The following is an 18,662-nucleotide window of genomic DNA, read 5'->3' on the forward strand; positions in this document are numbered from 1 at the left end:
ACTAGGGGTGTGACGAGACACTTATCTCAGGAGACGAGACGAGATTGGGTTCACGAGAACGAGATGAGATTTTTACATAGCATTTTTAAGAAATCCTCAATGATGAAATACATGACTAGACAAATTGTTTGCAGGTGTATTTGAAATGTTTTAACTCATCATCTTGTAATGAATGTCATTTCAGTTCTACTTTCTAAGTATGAATTATCATGCAGTAAAATACAACAATACTCAAGCACTGTAAAGGTTTTGCCAAAAACTCAACTGACTGGCTTCTCTCCTGTAGGACTGTCTCTTCTGACCTCAGAACTGCACATGAGCTTCTTTTGACCTCCTAACTGAACTCCTTCCCACAAACTGATCATAGATATTAAGTGCAAACAATAACCATAATCCCATAATCAAAGTACTCAATATTCAAAGTGCAAATAGAGACCACATTTTTCTTCAAGCATGATACAGAGCTAAGAAATGGTGACAACGAGATAGCTTATATATTGGGAGATATTCACTTGCCTCAGGGAACCGCTTTCAAACAGCGGTAACATTGAAATCGCATTTGAATGCGCGCTTGCGTTTACTTTCACTTTGAATTTCGTGATCATGTGTACTCAGGGAATGGTACTGGTGGCGCTGAACGCGCATTTTCAAATATAAGTCTGACGCTTCTGTTGCGCAACAAATCCTCCGCCACGGAGTCCATTAACATGTTACACACACTCGTAACACACGCTCAATGCGATCGCTCGTCTTCTCAACACGTGATCAGTGCTGTGCACTCTGTACGGCTCGAACCTGATGCTGATGAAATTGAACCTGAATTAAATAGTTTTTAACCAAACTAGAGTGGAGGAGTAATGTAAACGTAGTGTTGGCATATTCTATCCTAACTTCACCCTCACACTCGTCATTACAATATGACACACCGCTTTCACCTCGACGAGAAATCTCGTCACAGTTTAGTCTCACGAGATCTCGTGGCACAAGATCTCGTCACACCCCTAATAACTACTGCGTAAAATATTATTTAGTACCATAAAATGTGTATTTATGTGTACACCAGTATTTGTACGCTGTAAGTACACATACTGTAAATTAAAATGCAACCGTTGTGTTGACAAAATAATGTTGATTGACTCAAAGGTGCAGTCAGTGATTTCTGAGAAACACTGGTGATATTTGAAATCAACCCAATCAAGCACATCCCTCCCTTTATTGCTCCACCCCCAAAATGCATGCAATGCAAGATATAGGACCCTGTCATACACCCAGTGCAATGCGACACAAGTGTGTTCTGCTAGTTTAGCCCGACACAGTTCTCATGTTCACGTCCAGCTCCACGTTGTTTAAATATCAAACGCATCTGTTCACCCATGGGCGTCTGGTCTGAACACCAGGTGTGATCAGGAGCATTGTTGGAGCGTTGCTATTGTGAGGAACTGAAAACCACTGACCATTGACCAACACACACCTGCTCTAAAGTCAATAGTGCAGTATTTGTGTGTTATTTGAAGGGTGTGTTAGTAATATGAGCACAACGCGCGTAAACTCTGCTATTTACAGTATTGAGTACAATTGGCTTTTAAAGGGAAAGGGAGATGAGACTCTGATCGGTTTATTGCACGTTACGCCCAAAACACACCCATGACTCATTAAGAGACGAGGCACAACCCTTTTGGATCATGCGCCTGGAGCGCCTGCCATTTTTTCCTAAACTAGCAAAAGTGGAATCGGACACGCCTTTGTGTTCATGTTACAAATTACAGTGTGTTTCTCTAACTGACCATAGTTTGTTAAATTAGATGCAAACTGTTGGATCATTTTTGTTTTTGTTGATCCAAAACATCAGTTTTACATTGTAGTCGTGTCCTCAAAGACACTAAGAATCCTGAATGCTTAAATGCCTAAAGATACTCTCACAAGCTCAGCTTCGGCATCATAATTCAACATTATGGTTTGTTTCTGATGGCCTGCTGATTTTGGTTTCTGAATTTTATGGACTACGAGCCGTGAAAACTTTATTGGACCAAGGAATAATATAATTACACACCTCTGGAGAGTTATTCTGCAGTAATCTGACAGTGACGTATGACTGATACGGCACAGTAATATCTGTGTGTTGCTCTGAATGTTGAAGAGGTTCAGTGGCTGTTTCTGAAGCTGAAGCCTGCGCAGCAGAGCATTTAAGTTGATGTACTAACATAACTAAAACTATTAAATAAAACATTATCCCCTTATACTCTGGACCATTTTGGTGGATTTCCGCCTGGTTTTGGGCTACCCAAAACCACATACAGTGGAATAAATGCTATATATTGGTATCATTTTACAGGAAACCCCTTCAATGTATTAATTATATTACAGTTACAATTGCAATTGTATCAACATTACAATGTGGGGGGGGGGGGGGGGGGGTCATACTTTGTGTAAAATAAATGTCAAAGTGATTCATATCTGTAAAAATGATATATATTCTAAGCTTTCAGCTTCCATCTGCTCTCCACGCAAGGCATTATGGCCGCGCACACACTGTAAGGTTTCATATGAAAGTGAATCCCCTAAACGATCATTGTGTGTGTGTACAGAACACAACTCTGATATGCAATGATTGACTCTGTCGTAACCATAGAAACATTCTGGTGTATCTGCTATTTTGGAACATTACAAACAGCCAAACACTTGTTATATTCTGCTTTGCAGAGTGCACTCTTGCAGTGTTGACATGTCCTCTTATTATAAGCGTTTTGGGGCTTGTTTATATAAAGTAGCCAGGTGCGGACCACAATATTTTGGTCTTGTTTTCAATATAAAGCATTTGGCTGTATCTCGGTTTATTATGGGCTTATTCACTGGCTCGTACCACTTTCCCTGTGATTTCTTGCACTGTGCATGTGTAACGTAGGCCATTAAGAGCTGTGGTCTTTAGCGTCCTTGTTAGCACGCCCGGCACCCACACTGGAGACCCCGGTTCAAATCCCGCTCGGAGCGGTTCAAGTAGGACATTTGGTGCCGTGACCCGGATGGGAGTGAAGTTTAGGGGATGCGACTGTAACGTAGGCTAGTAAGAGCTGTGTGTGTAAACCTCACTCGCCTGGCCTCAAAAGTTGCACTGTGGTCTTTAGCATCGTTGTTAGCGTGCCCGCATCCTATGCCAGAAACGCTGGTTCGAATCCCGCTCGGAGCGGGTTGAGTAAGACCGGTTACATTTGGTGCTGTGACCTGGATGGGAGTAAGGTTTAGGGGAGTGATTCTGTAATTGGAGATACATTTTGTGTTTTAAAAAGTTAAAGGGGCTATATGCAACTTTTTCCACAAAATAAACGTAACAATAGCCTTTTTCCCGCGCTGTCTGCGGATGTGACGTCACCACCGCTGCGAGAGCGAGCAGAAAATAAGAGCAGTTCTGTTTTTTGGCCACAGGTGTCAGTCGCAAGTTTAAATTTCAGAAAAACGCATATAGCCCCTTTAATGAACGAAACTGTTCACTAACTGAAATTCTTTCCAGCATCTTATTGAAAACATTTTAATAATTTGGTGCTTGCCAAACACAAATTACTGTTTTTTTGTGTTTTTTTTTTACCTTAATTGAAAAAGTAATTTCTTTATAGTATTGTTTGTCAACTCTGTTACAGAGAAACAATAGGCAATGTGTAGAAATAACATTGGTAACAGAGTTTGGTAGAAACAGAATTGACAATTTTAAACTTTTTAGCCAAAAACTCCACTTGCTAGCATGCTAAGAGCACATGGCAATAATGAAATCAGGATGAAAAGACTTTTAAACAATCCACTGTGTGATCACACTCTAAAAAAATGCGGGGTTAAAAACAACCCAAGCTGTGTTGAAAATAGACAAACCCAGTGGTTGGGGGAAATGTTTGCCCAAATGTGCTGGGCCGTTTTATTTAACCAAACTTTTATTTTAAAATGATTATATGGCTGGCTTAAAATGTACCCCAAATAGGTTGGAAATTAAAAATCAAACAAGGTAACAATACTAATCAAAAGGTGGACATTTATTAATAAGCAATTTAATAAATGTTTATTGTTTAATCATTATTCATTAAACTTATTAATAATGTTAATTTATTAAACATATTTATACATGTTAATTTCCCAAAAATTTGGGGTTCATTTTAAGCCAGCCATGTAATAATTTTTAAACAATAGTTGAGTTGAAATAAAACTACCCAGCAGGTTCGGCAAACATTTAACCCAATCACTGGGCTTGTCCATTTTCAACCCAACTTGGGTTGTTTTTAACCCAGCATTTTTAAGAGTGTCATGATAAATTCTGTTTTCCTTTTGATATTTACAAAATAACTCTTTGTGTAAGAGCTTTTTAGATTGTAATATTTTATCAGAGAGAGCACACACACCTTTCAGTGCTTCAGAACTTATCAGTGAGGGGAAGTGACATCATTTACTGTATATATAGTTATATAACTTATATAGTTGTAGGAGAAAATTCCACCGATTTAGAGGCAAAGTACGGCACGGTAACAGAGTTGATGCACAATTTATGGACACACATTTTTATAAGATAAAAGTTATTTTTAAACAATTTAATGTTGTAGAATTAGGAAAATTACTATTTAGGGATTTTATAAATAAAATAAAATAAATATTATCAAAAGAAAAGTAGGCCCCACTTTATATTAGGTGGCCTTAACTACTATGTACTTACATCAAAAAATAAGTACAATGTACTTACTGTGTTCAAATTGTATTGCAAAACACCTTTGCTGATATTGAGGTGGGATGTGGGTAAAGTTAGGGACAGGTGTGGTGGTGTGGGTAAGTTTAAGGGTAGGGTTAGGGACAGGTGTGTTGGTATGGGTAAGTTTAAGGGTAGGGTTAGGGACAGGTGTGGTGGTGTGGGTAAGTTTAAGGGTAGGGTTAGGGACAGGTGTGGTGGTATGGGTGAGTTTAAGGGTAGGGTTAGGGACAGGTGTGGTGGTATGGGTAAGTTTAAGGGTAGGGTTAGGGACAGGTGTGGTGGTATGGGTCAGTTTAAGGGTAGGGTTAGGGACAGGTGTGGTGGTATGGGTAAGTTTAAGGGTAGGGTTAGGGACAGGTGTGGTGGTATGGGTAAGTTTAAGGGTAGGGTTAGGGACAGGTGTGGTGGTATGGGTAAGTTTAAGGGTAGGGTTAGGGACAGGTGTGGTGATATGGGTAAGTTTAAGGGTAGGGTTAGGGACAGGTGTGGTGGTAAGGGTAAGTTTAAGGGTAGGGCTAGGAACAGGTGGGGTGGTATGGGTAAGTTTAAGGGTAGGGTTAGGGACAGGTGTGGTGGTATGGGTAAGTTTAAGGGTAGAGTTAGGGACAGGTGTGGTGATATGGGTAAGTTTAAGGGTAGGGTTAGGGACAGGTGTGGTGATATGGGTAAGTTTAAGGGTAGGGTTAGGGACAGGTGTGGTGGTATGGGTAAGTTTAAGGGTAGGGTTAGGGACAGGTGTGGTGGTATGGGTAAGTTTAAGGGTAGGGTTAGGGACAGGTGTGGTGATATGGGTAAGTTTAAGGGTAGGGTTAGGGACAGGTGTGGTGGTAAGGGTAAGTTTAAGGGTAGGGCTAGGAACAGGTGGGGTGGTATGGGTAAGTTTAAGGGTAGGGTTAGGGACAGGTGTGGTGGTATGGGTAAGTTTAAGGGTAGAGTTAGGGACAGGTGTGGTGATATGGGTAAGTTTAAGGGTAGGGTTAGGGACAGGTGTGGTGATATGGGTAAGTTTAAGGGTAGGGTTACGGACAGGTGTGGTGGTGTGGGTAAGTTTAAGGGTAGGGTTAGGGACAGGTGTGGTGGTATGGGTAAGTTTAAGGGTAGGGTTAGGGACAGGTGTGGTGATATGGGTAAGTTTAAGGGTAGGGTTAGGGACAGGTGTGGTGGTAAGGGTAAGTTTAAGGGTAGGGCTAGGAACAGGTGGGGTGGTATGGGTAAGTTTAAGGGTAGGGTTAGGGACAGGTGTGGTGGTATGGGTAAGTTTAAGGGTAGAGTTAGGGACAGGTGTGGTGATATGGGTAAGTTTAAGGGTAGGGTTAGGGACAGGTGTGGTGATATGGGTAAGTTTAAGGGTAGGGTTACGGACAGGTGTGGTGGTGTGGGTAAGTTTAAGGGTAGGGTTAGGGACAGGTGTGGTGGTATGGGTAAGATTAAGGGTAGGGTTAGGGACAGGTGTGGTGATATGGGTAAGTTTAAGGGTAGGGTTAGGGACAGGTGTGGTGGTATGGGTAAGATTAAGGGTAGGGTAAGGGACAGGTGTGGTGATATGGGTAAGTTTAAGGGTAGGGTTAGGGACAGGTGTGGTGGTATGGGTAAGTTTAAGGGTAGGGTTAGGGACAGGTGTGTTGATAAGGGTAAGTTTAAGGGTAGGGTTAGGTGTAAGGGAAGTGTCAATAGTGTAATTACAAATGTAACTACAGAAATTAATTACATGCAGGTATTTTTTTAAATGTAAGTACAATGTAAAAACATGTATGTACACAATAAGTGCATCGTATCAACTGATTAATTAAAATGTTAGTACATAGTAGTTAAGGCCACCTAATATAAAGTGGGTCCGAAAAGTAAAATAAAATATTTTGATTACACAATGATGCGTAATGAAATTCGGACAACAAGAAATCCAGATTTTCAGCTATATAAGACACTTTTTACAGAAAATATTATATTGTTATGGCCTGTAACATCATGTGATCCATGACAGTGAGTCATTCAAATCATTAAAAATATAACCATTTGAAAAAAGATGGAAAATAATGACTTTAGACAGCAAATGTACTTGCAATTAAAGCACTAAAAGGTGACTGCAGTGTGTGCATGGCCTTTATGATGTAGTAAGAAGGGCTGTTGGAAGCTGTTGTAGTTAGTACATCAGAACATGTTACGTTTGCTGGCGTGTTACGTTGTAATGTGGATGTGACCAAAGTGATTGCTTTATTAGTTCAGGGCTGGGGACCATCCCTCCGTTTTCAAGAACCCTCAATCCATTATGGACTGCCGTGACCCAGACGCATAAGCGAGCCAGGCGAGTTATCAAATTCCCTTCCAATTAGTGTAGAAACGAAGCAGAAGGATCCGTAATGGGCTTTGCCTTGTGATATCATGTATTTCGCAGCAGTAACAAACCTCTCGTCGTGATTTCTGGCTAATGAATCCTGGCGGTTCAGCCGCTGAATGTGGCAGATTTGATTGTGGATTGTTTCTGCCACAAAAGGGGTCTTTCCTCACAAGCGTTCTCATGTCTTTCTTCTTGAGTGACCTTTTCGGCATGCTGCCTGCGGCATGTTATTTATTTATGATTTGTGTGGAAGCCAAAAGGCTGTCAGCCCGCCCTGTTATCGTTTGGTCATCCACTCAAGTGGCTGGGTGGTTGGGTAGAAGCGTGGCGTTCAGAAACTGGGGCAGTCTGATTAATGTCAGCCTTTGGAAGCGAGACGCACAGACATGACAACAAAGAGGCCTCTCCGGAAGGGAGGAAACGGAGATAACGCGCCGCGATACGCAGACACATGAGAAGGTATTGTGATGCCAGCCGCGGGAAGAAAAATCAAACATGCCATTACGCATTTTGTTAAGTTTAGTCCGAAGCCAGTGAATAATTAGTCCCTGAGGGGAAATCAGCACCTCATTTACATATTTCTGACACACTGGAGAGGCTGTCTGTCTGTCTGTCTGTCTGCAAACACAAAAGGATGGGAAACTTTTTCTCCAAAATGCTTTTGATCTGCCATACTTTTTACCAGGAGTAACTCCAGTAAGACTTTTTATTAAAAAAAATCTGTATTTGTTTTAATAATAATTTTATTCCACATCCTGCCCAGTGATGTCCTAAAAACAATTTTGATATTGAATATATTATGTGCAAAAAGGGGGTTACAATCTAAAAACAAAATTAATAATTCACTAAACTAAAAATTTAAATAAAAACAAAAGCATATTAGCCTTTATTTGATTACCCCAATTATAATAGTCACTTTCATAAAAATATACTTGTAGGTTTAAAATTCCACATTTGGCACATTTATTATCCAACAACAAAGAAAATATGTAGAAATTTAGAAATATGTATATTTTTCACATCTCAAACACATTAAACACCACAAGTATTTATCTGTCAGTCAGCACAAGTTTCTCTCAGAGCATCTGACAGGGCGAGCTGCTTTAAACTATACTTGTTGACTATATCTTACCAGTTATTTTAAAGCCCTTAATATAAAGCATGTGTCATGTTTAGGACAAGTTGTATCATGCACTTTCCCTGCATCAGCTCATCCTGCGTACTCCGCTATTTTTCAGATGCTTTCATATTAATCTACTGTATATCGATATAAACGGTTTTGCCTCATTCCATATAGTTTATATAAAAAATATATTGCTATATTGTACAAACTCGATATACCGCCTATTCTCTGACACAAAAGTAAAGGGAAAAGACAAAGTTAAAAAATAAAAACACATTTATTCACACTAGAGCTGTGCATTGATACACATTTCAGATTTCAATTCACAAGCTTGCAAAATACATAATTCCCTCAAAGATAAAATATCTCTCATCTAATGCTGTAAACTATACAGGGAACCCCAGTTGACACATCATTATAGTATTAAAGGTTAAAATTAATAGATTTGTGGCTTTAAATTACACATAAGGGAGTTTTCATAATAACGTTGTAATGACATAATTATGTTTCTACTCATTTGTTTAACATAAATATTTAAATAGTTGGATTTCTTCAAACATATATTATTTAAGAACAGGTAAAAATACAATGAATATTCAATATAGTGCATATATTTAGCAAAATGCTCCTATTTAAGTAAATTTTTCTAGCTAGTTTTTGAACACTGAATGGCTTTTCTGAGGTTAATGTGATGTTATGTGGCTTCATTAATGCCCCCATTAAAAACACCCATCGTCATTAAACTGTAGCATATTTTTAATAATTTAAGTAATTATTACAAAAATAATATACTGAATGTAATATTTTTAGACACTTAATTTCATGTTATTTACAATTAAATAAAAATGCCTCATTGTTTAAATATATATTAAATGCAACTTTAGAGTGTTTTTTGACCCACTAAGTAAAACTTAAGTACATTTTTATATATAATTTCATTGTAATAAGGTTAAAGTGTACTGATGAATGTACTGACAAGCATTTATGGTAAAATATAGTTTAACATCATGTCCATTGAAACTTATATGTCACGTATTTAAATATATTTGTAAAGATGACTTTGCTGTTTAGTACTTAAATTCAAATACTTTACACATGCTTTAGTATATTAATCAACACATCACATTTAGTGTATTTATTTAAAGCATGACATATATACAGTATATATATATATTAGTGCTGGGCATCGATTACAAAAAATTAACTAATTAATCACACTTTTTTCTGTAATTAATCGCGATTAATCGCAAGTTTTTAATATTTTACGTTTTTAATATTTTGATATTGTAATAATTTCAGTTACTATCCAAATTAATGTATAAACAATTTAAAGACAGCATATTTTAAATATGTGTTGTATTGTCATATTTTTTATGAATGAAGGCCAGTATCACTGATACTAAAGTGTCTATGAAACATTAATGACGTTACATTACAGTATAACTGAAAGCTCCCAATTTCAACATTTATTAGGCTTTAAAAAAAACTACTTTTAATTTAAGTGAACTTAAAACAATCTTTACATAAACCAAAAATAATAAATGTTATATTTACCCATGGCCTTCCCTGTTTTACATATACAGAAATGTAATAGTTATCTTTCTTAACTGCATAAATAATAAATTAAATATAGATGAATCATCATTAAAGCAAAAATTTTCTCTGTTCCCGTTGTTCTTTGATGAACATTAATGACATCATCATCAGTGCTACTGTCACTTTAAGAACAGCCGCGGATCTCACGCGCTGTCCCGCGCATCTCATTTCCTCACAACTCTTTAAGTTCATTTAAGACGTTATTTAACTAATTTAAGACTAGTAATATGAGAATACTCAAAATCCTCTGTGTTCTTGTTTGTTCAAGAGCAAAAGAGACCTCGATGTGAGCAGGAAACTGACACGAATCTATCTATGCGTCGAGTGTGTGTGTGTGTGTGTCCCTTGATTAGCTGACATGAGACGCATCCACACAGACAGGACACTGACACACACACACACACACACACACAGGACATTGGCATACAGCGCGTTCGCTTGTGTCTTGTCACGCTTGGTAGCATTTAAGTTACATGAATAAGAGCGTGATGATCATGTAATGCTAAGCAAAAATGGATATAAAAACGGACGCTGCGTTATTTGCGTTAAATATTTTTAATGCGTTAAGCTGAAAAAATTAATCGCCCGCGTTAACGCGTTAATTTGCCCAGCCCTAATATATATATATATATATATATATATATATATATATATATATATATATATATATATATATATATATATATATATATATTAGGGCTGTCAAAAGATTAATCGTGATTATTCGCATCCAAAATAAAAGTTTGTGTTTACACAATATATGTGTCTGTACTCTCTTAATTATTATTTCTTTTTAAATACACACACAAGCATGTATATATTTAAGAAAAAAATATAATTTTTTTTATATATAAAACATTTATATTTATATATATTATATATTATATAAATGTATACAGTATATACATGCAAATATTTCTTAAATATATACATGAATGTGTGTGTATTTATATATAAATAATAATTAAGTACGCGCACATATATTATGTAAACACAAACTTTTATTTTGGATTAATCATGATTAATGTTTTGACAGCCATAATATATATATATATATATATATATATATATATATATATATATATATATATATATATATATATATATATATATATATATATATATATATATATATATATATATATATATATATATATATATATATATATATAAACTACAATAAGTGTACATTCAATTCAATTACTCCATTAGATAAGGCATCATTCAAAATGGTATAGGGTCTATTTTTTATTTGAGCACCTGCAAATAACTGCAAAACGCCATACTTTAGTAAAATAAAGTAAACGAAGAAAATGTGCTTGCCATCTCAGTCTCTATGAACTTCTTCCTAGAGCATGTAACAAAAATGAACCAAAACTCAGCAGAGATTGATGCCTACGTGGCATATAGACACAAAAAATATATCTATATAAACATTGAAGAGCCTACTTTTGAGTGTCTATGTATTGCTTATCTGACGTTAAATGTATTATATAAGTCACTGGAATACAAATCTTAGCAAGTTTCAGATGATACGGTATGCAAATTGGTAACGTTAGACATGTTAGTTTGCTAGCTATGGTAGCTCTCAGACAATCATTTCATTCAAATACATTGGCCACAATGATGTGCAAAGGTTATTTCTGATTTGGCAATGTCAAAGCATGCTCTGCAATCAATACAGAAAACAAATCATTACTGCTGTACAGCACAACAACCAGAGACACAATTGCACACAACATCTAATGCATACATTCATCAGACAGTAAACCCAAATAAGTTGGCAAAAAACAAACAACCAAATCAAAAACACACTTGTATATGCTAATGTATCTAGCAAAGAGACTACTATACACTTGCATATACACTGTTTAACCAAAATGCAGTATATATAATTGCAATATTTAAGTTATAATTAATCTATCTCAGCCCATTTGCACCACATGCTCTACTGCAATCCTACAACATAACAGAAACTCCAATAAATCTCAACATAATAAAAGATTAATTAGATCCCTAAAGCCCAAAGTATGCATTGGTTTTCCCGACTGTCACACTCACAGTTGGGCGCTGCTTTCATGAAGAACTGGAAGATAATGATGAACAATTCCACAAAACATCAGAAGCCAAAGTTGAATTAAACTAAAACACCACACAAAGGTTCAATGGGATTCTATATAGAACTCTAGGGTTCTTGGCACAATTTTAAAGAACCCTTTATGCCAAAAAGGTTCTACATGAAGAGAAATGCCTTAAATGATTGCATAATACTTGCATGTTTATTTAAATTTCTCTCATAAAAATGCAATTAAAATGAAATGTAAACAAAATGAATTAATTAAAATCTATAAATCGCAAGATAGGAACCCCTGAAAGGTTCTATATATGAAGCACCTGATGGAACCCTTTAAGGTTCTATATATGAAGGACCTGATGGAACCCTTTAAAGTTCTATATATGAAGCACCTGACGGAACCCTTTAAGGTTCTATATATGAAGCACCTGACGGAACCCTTTAAGGTTCTATATATGAAGCACCTGATGGAACCCTTTAAGGTTCTATATAAGAAGCACCTGACGAAACCCTTTAAGGTTCTATATATGAAGCACCTGACGAAACCCTTTAAGGTTCTATATATGAAGGACCTGATGGAACCCTTTAAAGTTCTATATATGAAGCACCTGACGGAACCCTTTAAGGTTCTATATATGAAGCACCTGATGAAACCCTTTAAGGTTCTAAACAAGAAGCTTTCAATGTAAACAGCATTCAGCAGTTTTAAGGTTTAAAAACAACGGTTCAACAGCGGTTCAAGTTACATCAAAAATATGTAAGTTTGGACTTACTTAGCTTGACTTTATTTTCAGCTCCTCCATATTGCTGCAAAAGAAAAGGGGGGAAATATTAATATGCAATTCATAACTGTGGGTCCTATTCCTCATTGGTAAGTAGTAAAGCTAAAATTGTTACATTGTTTTTTTTTTCAACAATCCATTTTACTCTGATGTACAATATACAAAAGAAAAGATCTGTCGCTACTTCTGTTACGGATGAGGCTAATTTCACATTGAAATGTCAATAAGAGTTAGAGTACAAAAAGAAGAGCTACTGTGCATGGGACACATAATGTCTTTTATCAGTCCAACAGTTTACTAAGCCATTTTACTTTACAGTTTTAAATACACTCTGCTCAACAGACAGCCAAGTATCACAACAGTCCAGCAAAATATATATAATTTGTACAAAAACGACACATCTTTATCTACAGATTAAACATCTTGGAGAGAGTTTAACTGTGTTGACTATCATAAACTGAACATGACACACTGTTTAAAAATGGTGAATGGATTATGACATTTGACAGATGTAGTGGAGGGAAGTGCTCCCTTTTGAGGGAACTGTGCTGCGTCTGATGAAGACACTATGGGGAACACCTCAGCAAGAAAGAACACCCAACTGAGAAGGAGGAAGCACGTTGCAGAAACAAACTAGACGGGCGCTTCATGCACCGGAAAACATAAACTCCATGTCAGGACATGCCATTCTTTCTGGACCTCCACACTAAGGTGTCGAGGTCCTGGAATAAGCTGTTCTCGTCCTGTATCTCCAGTCCCACAATCTTTAACTATGCTTCAATCATGGGGATGAAAGAAGCAAGAGTATGGGACGATGCCCAGGGTTGAAAAGACGCTGGCATGCCAACTCTCCGCTGATGGTGTATCGTCCGTCAAGGCCCTGACCCTGACCACCAAACCTTGTAGAACAGCTTTGGTGAATAGCCCCAGCCAGTAGCCCCCATCTCCTCTTACAGAGAGCAACAGAGTGAGTGTTGCTTCTCCGGCCCCCACTCAATCTGGATCTGAGAACCGTCATACTGTCAAGAAAGGCTTCTGGAAACAGGGTCCTGACGGCAGGCTGCACAGGCCTCTGAGGGCATCCTGCTGGTCATCCACTTCAGAGCATCGGGCTCATTCCTCAAAATGGTTGAGAGACTGATTCCTTTGGTAGCATATTTAGCAGCGTGGAAACTTCTGCCAAAATTCTATCAATTGGTCCTGAGTACAATAGAAAAGGGATACAAAATCTATTTCAGTTCTCATCCAGTGATATTCAACAGGGATTTATCTAAGGTAGTAGGCCCCCGGCTCGGGTGCTGTAAAAATAAGTCTCTCTTGGCAAAGGAGGCTATAGAGTATGCTCCTCCTCCCGAGAGGGATTCTGGGTTCTACAGCCGTTACTTCGTAGTTCTAAATAAGGATGGGGGGATATGTCCCATTCTAGATCTGTGTCAGTTAAACAGTACATACAGGTTTAATACTGAGGACATACAGGTTCAACATTTTAAAGGGAATCACATGACTAACAGGAACCATGATTGTGATCAACTTAAAAATAAAAGACATGAAACATGAACAGGAAACAAAACCAAAACACACTGTGACAGTCACGATAGGTCTAAAGAATGCATACTTTCATATTTCCATCCTTCCTCAACAGATCCTAAGTTCCTAAGGTTTGCTTTCATTATCGGGTTCTTCCTTTTGACTTAGCATTGTCTCCTTGCACCTTCACAAAGTGCATGGATGGAGCTCTGGCTCTGCTGCAACTCCAGGGCATCCGTGTACTCAATGATATCAACGACTGAGTCTCAGAAGATGGATATTCAGCATTGAGATGTCATCCTCGCCCACATAAGGTGCTTGGGGTTAAGACATAAAGAAAAGTATGCTTTCTCCAGTTCAGAGGACAACTTTTTAGGAGTAGTTTGGAACTTGATTACCATGCAGGGACGTCTGTATCCTGCTCGTATCGTTTCGATTCTCTTAGCAGTAAGCAAATTCAAGCTAGGCCAAGCCATCATTGTGAAACAGTTTCAAAAGCTGTTGGGACTCATGGCAGCTTTGTCCAACATGATTCCCTTTGGCCTTGTATACATGAGACCACTGACCATCAGGATCAAGGGCAACCCTTTTTGCATGATCAAGGTTACACGCAGATGCCCTTGTACTTTAGTGATGTGGAAGAAACCTTGGTTCCTGTCCCAAGGATCTGTGCTGGGGGCCTCATGTCGTGGCAACATGCTAACAACAGATGCTTCCCTCACAGGCTGAGGGGCGGTCCTAGACTGCCGCTTGACTCGAGGTCTGTGGAGAGGGTATCATCTCTCATGGCAAATAAATTGATGGCTTTATTTCTGGCTCTGAGTTACTTTCTCCCAGATCTCAGAGGCTATCAGGTTTTCTGTACAGACAACACAACGGTAGTCGCATACATAAATCATCAGGTCTGAACAATTGTCAAAAAACAATCGTCTGAGGTTGCGTCCTCTTTGCAGACTGGCATACCATATCCTCCTGTGGGCCCAGGGCAAGCTGCTCTCACTGAGGGCCGTCTATATCCCTGGGTACCTGAATCAGGGAGCAGACAATTGAGAAGACTGCTGAGAAGATCACCAGGACTCCACTGCCTTCTCTGCAGGCCATCTACCATCACAGAGTCCACAAGAGAGCTGCCTCCATCCTTAAGGACTTCTACACACTTCTACCCTCGGGACGGAGGTATAGTAGTGTGAAATGCAGGACTTCCAGGAACTCCTTCTACCCCTCAGCTATCAGACTCTTAAACAGATAGCCAGTGGACACAGATTAGTAAAAATCTATCTCATAGAATAGTTGGACTAATTGTTGCATCAATTTGCACATCTGTTAATGTTATTGGTGCTATTATCATGTAGTTGCACTCAACTTGCACGTTAATGTATTATTGTTTTGCACACAGTCAATAATACACATTTGCATATATAGATGTACTATATTTTAATCTTTTTAATATTTTATATTACACAGTCTAAATCTTACTTCTACAGCATTTTGATTTATTATGTTTGTGTGTGTGTGTGTGTGTGTGTGTGTGTGTGTGTGTGTGTGTGTGTGTGTGTGTGTGTTTGTGTTTTTATTTTGACATACTTTGCACTTGTCTTGGCATTCCCTGTGGACAGCAAAGAAAACATTTCATTGTACAGGGAAACTTGTTTTCCTCACTGTGCATATGACAATAAACGCTTTGACTTGACTTGACTTGACATCCTGTCGAGGCAGGGGCTGAGATCCGGGGAATTGAGACTCCACCCTGAGACTGTGGAGTCGATTTGGAGGAGGTTAGGCCAGGCAAAAAAGGATTTGTTTGCTTCTTAAGAAAGGGCACACTGTGTGCTCTGATTCTCCCACACGCATCCAGCTCCTCTGGGGTTGAATGCCATAGTACAGATGTTTCTAAGGCCAGAGAGTTCGCCAGAAAGGAGTCAGCCTAGTAGCCCATTCTGGATGGCCAAAGTGTGGTTCAAGGACTTAATATCTCTCCAGGACGTCTCCTTGGGAGATTCCCATCAGGAAGGACCTTTTGTCAAAGACTGGGGTACAATTTATTAACCCTGGCAGGAGATGAGGGAACTGTGGGTTTGGCCCCTGAGGGCGATCAGCTCTTTAACTATGGTCTCTCAACTGAGGTTGTTGAGACAATCCTTAACTCTAATGCTCCCTCCACGAGTAAACTTTACACCTTAAAGTAAAGAGTTGGATCCAGTTAACTGCCCAGTGGATTTAGTGCTGGAGATCCTTCAGGATAATTTTCTGCCAGTCTATCCCCCTCAAGGTCTACGTGGGAGCCATAGCTGCCTTCCACACACCATTAGGCGAAGGGTCTTTGGGGAGAAACCCTTTAGTAACTTGTTTCCTTCATGGTACTTTGAGGTTGAGGCCTGCTATTTATGTGCGAGTTCTGGCCGGGAGGAGAGAGTTCCTGGCACCCTCAAGCTCTTGGACTCTGTTTCGGTGATGTTCCTTACTCTAAAGATGGCTTTTCTGTTGGCTATTATTTTCCTTAATAGGCTAGGAGATTTGCAGGGCCTGTTACTTGCCTCCTGCCTAGAATTTCCTCCGGGTAGGGTCAACTAGACCAGGCTACATGCCTAAAGTTCCAACAAATATAGCACGTTCAACCATCTTGCAGGCCATCTTCCTTCTTCCTTTTGTGTTGGCAGACCAAGAGTAGCTTAACTTGCTTTGCCCAGTTAGGGCCCATGAGACTGTAGAAACAACAACATACTTTGCTACACTGGTGCCGAAGCTCGACAGGAAGGAGGGACACGCTGACGGAGAGCCCTCGCTGCTGAGAGGGATTGCATTGCTGAGGAGGTCGGGCAGCACAACGCAGCGGTGACTGCCATGTGGTTGCCCGAGGTTGTGGTTCTGGAGCGAGTGAAGACTAGGTGGAACGCAATTCATCAATTGAGAATTGTGGCAAGCCTAGTAGGTACAGTATTTTGTTCCCCATAGCGTAGACATCCGACACAGCATGGAGTTCCCTTGAAAGGGAACGTCTCAGGTTACGACTGTAATCATGGTTCCCTGAGAAGGAAACGCTGCGTCACCTTGCCATACTTCCTGCATGCCTGTGAGCTGCTTGCTTCAGCCAATCAGAAGCTGTAGCTTCTGTGGTATGCCATCACGCGCTTCGGCATCGACTGCAAAGTTTCCTCTCACAAAAAGAGCTTGCACGTGACACGTCCTTTTCAGGATGTTTCGTCCGTGCACTTCTGGGTGCGGTAGATCTCTTTTTTCTTTCGACGGGCACGAGCGCTGCGTGACGTGTTTGGGCTTTCAGCACGCTCAGGCAGCGCTCGTGGATGACTCATGTTCTCTCTGCGGGAACCTTGCCATCTCGGTGCCACGATCAAGACTCCGTGAATTCCGTGCTGATGCCAGAATGAGAGTCCCCTCTGTCACCCCCCAATCTGCGGTCTCCTCTGGAGGCGGCACTTTGGCTGGTGACCAGGGTGATCTGAGGGTGACGGTGTGGAACAAAGCTCCGACGCTAATTCCTCGGCCCACACCCCCCTCTCATGCACCTGACCCGGCCCGTGCTCAGGCGTCTACATCGGGGCCGGCTCCTGCTGTCCCGACTGTGGCGTTTGGCACGGCGGAGGATGAGGAGATGTCTATCGCCGCATCACAAGGTGGGCTGGAGTCATCTGAGGATGATGATTCGGCTGTGCTGCCACCCTCGGGTGCGCCAGCATTGCCCGAGTCGGACCCAGAATTGACAGCCATGCTGTCTCGGACAGCCGCAGCGCTTGGGCTGGAGTGGAACCCTCCGCCTCAGCCTCAGCGTTCGCGGTTGGACGATTGGTTTTTGGGGGCGGCGCGCTCGGACACCCGTCCGACCGCTCCTCCAAATCCTTTCTTTCCCGAGGTGCATGAAGAGATCGCGCGTTCCTGGAAGTCCCCGTTGTCTTCCCGCGAACGTTTGGCGAACTCTTCCGCCTTCACCTCCCTCGATGGAGCCGCGGCTCAAGGGTACACTGGGGTCCCCCCAGTCGAACGTTCTGTTGCGATGCAACTGTGTCCTCAGAGCGCTTCGTCCTGGCGTGGTGACCCAAAGCACCCCTCCAAAGCCTGTAGGTTTTCGTCATCCCTGGTGGCGAGGTCCTATAGAGCTGCGGGGCAGGCCGCTGCTTCTTTGCATACCATGGCAACTCTTCAGGCTTACCAAGACAAGTTGCTGTGTGATATGCACGAGGGGGGGGGGGGGGCTGACCCAGGACTCAGCAATGAGTTGCGTGCCGCCACCGACCTCGCTCTCCGGGCGACGAAGGTGACCGCACGCTCCCTGGGTCAGGTGATGTCCACAAATGTGGTCCAGGAGCGACACCTATGGCTCACCCTGGCCGATATGCGTGACGCTGAGCGAACCCGTTTCCTCAACGCCCCCATATCCCAGGATGGGCTATTCGGCGGAGCGGTTGAGAGCTTCGCCCAACAGTTCTCGGCCGCTCAGAAGCAGACTGAGGCTATAAAATATATCCTGCCCCGCCGGTCAGCTGCTGCCT

The 18,662-nt window shown here is 40.5% G+C and overlaps 1 protein-coding gene across 2 annotated transcripts in view; it reads right to left on the minus strand.

The window, feature by feature from the left end:
• fstl4 (follistatin-like 4) overlaps positions 1 to 18,662 on the minus strand; it is a 353,963-nt gene that overhangs the window by 296,779 nt on the left and 38,522 nt on the right. For both annotated transcript variants that reach the window (XM_079834259.1, XM_079834258.1), the window contains exon 3: positions 12,622 to 12,655. In XM_079834259.1, coding sequence (XP_079690385.1) covers positions 12,622 to 12,655 — 34 coding nt within the window. The remainder of the gene's footprint in view (positions 1 to 12,621; positions 12,656 to 18,662) is intronic.

The sequence above is a fragment of the Gobio gobio genome (genome assembly GCF_949357685.1).
Source record: "Gobio gobio genome assembly, chromosome: 14".
Lineage (NCBI taxonomy): Eukaryota > Metazoa > Chordata > Actinopteri > Cypriniformes > Gobionidae > Gobio > Gobio gobio.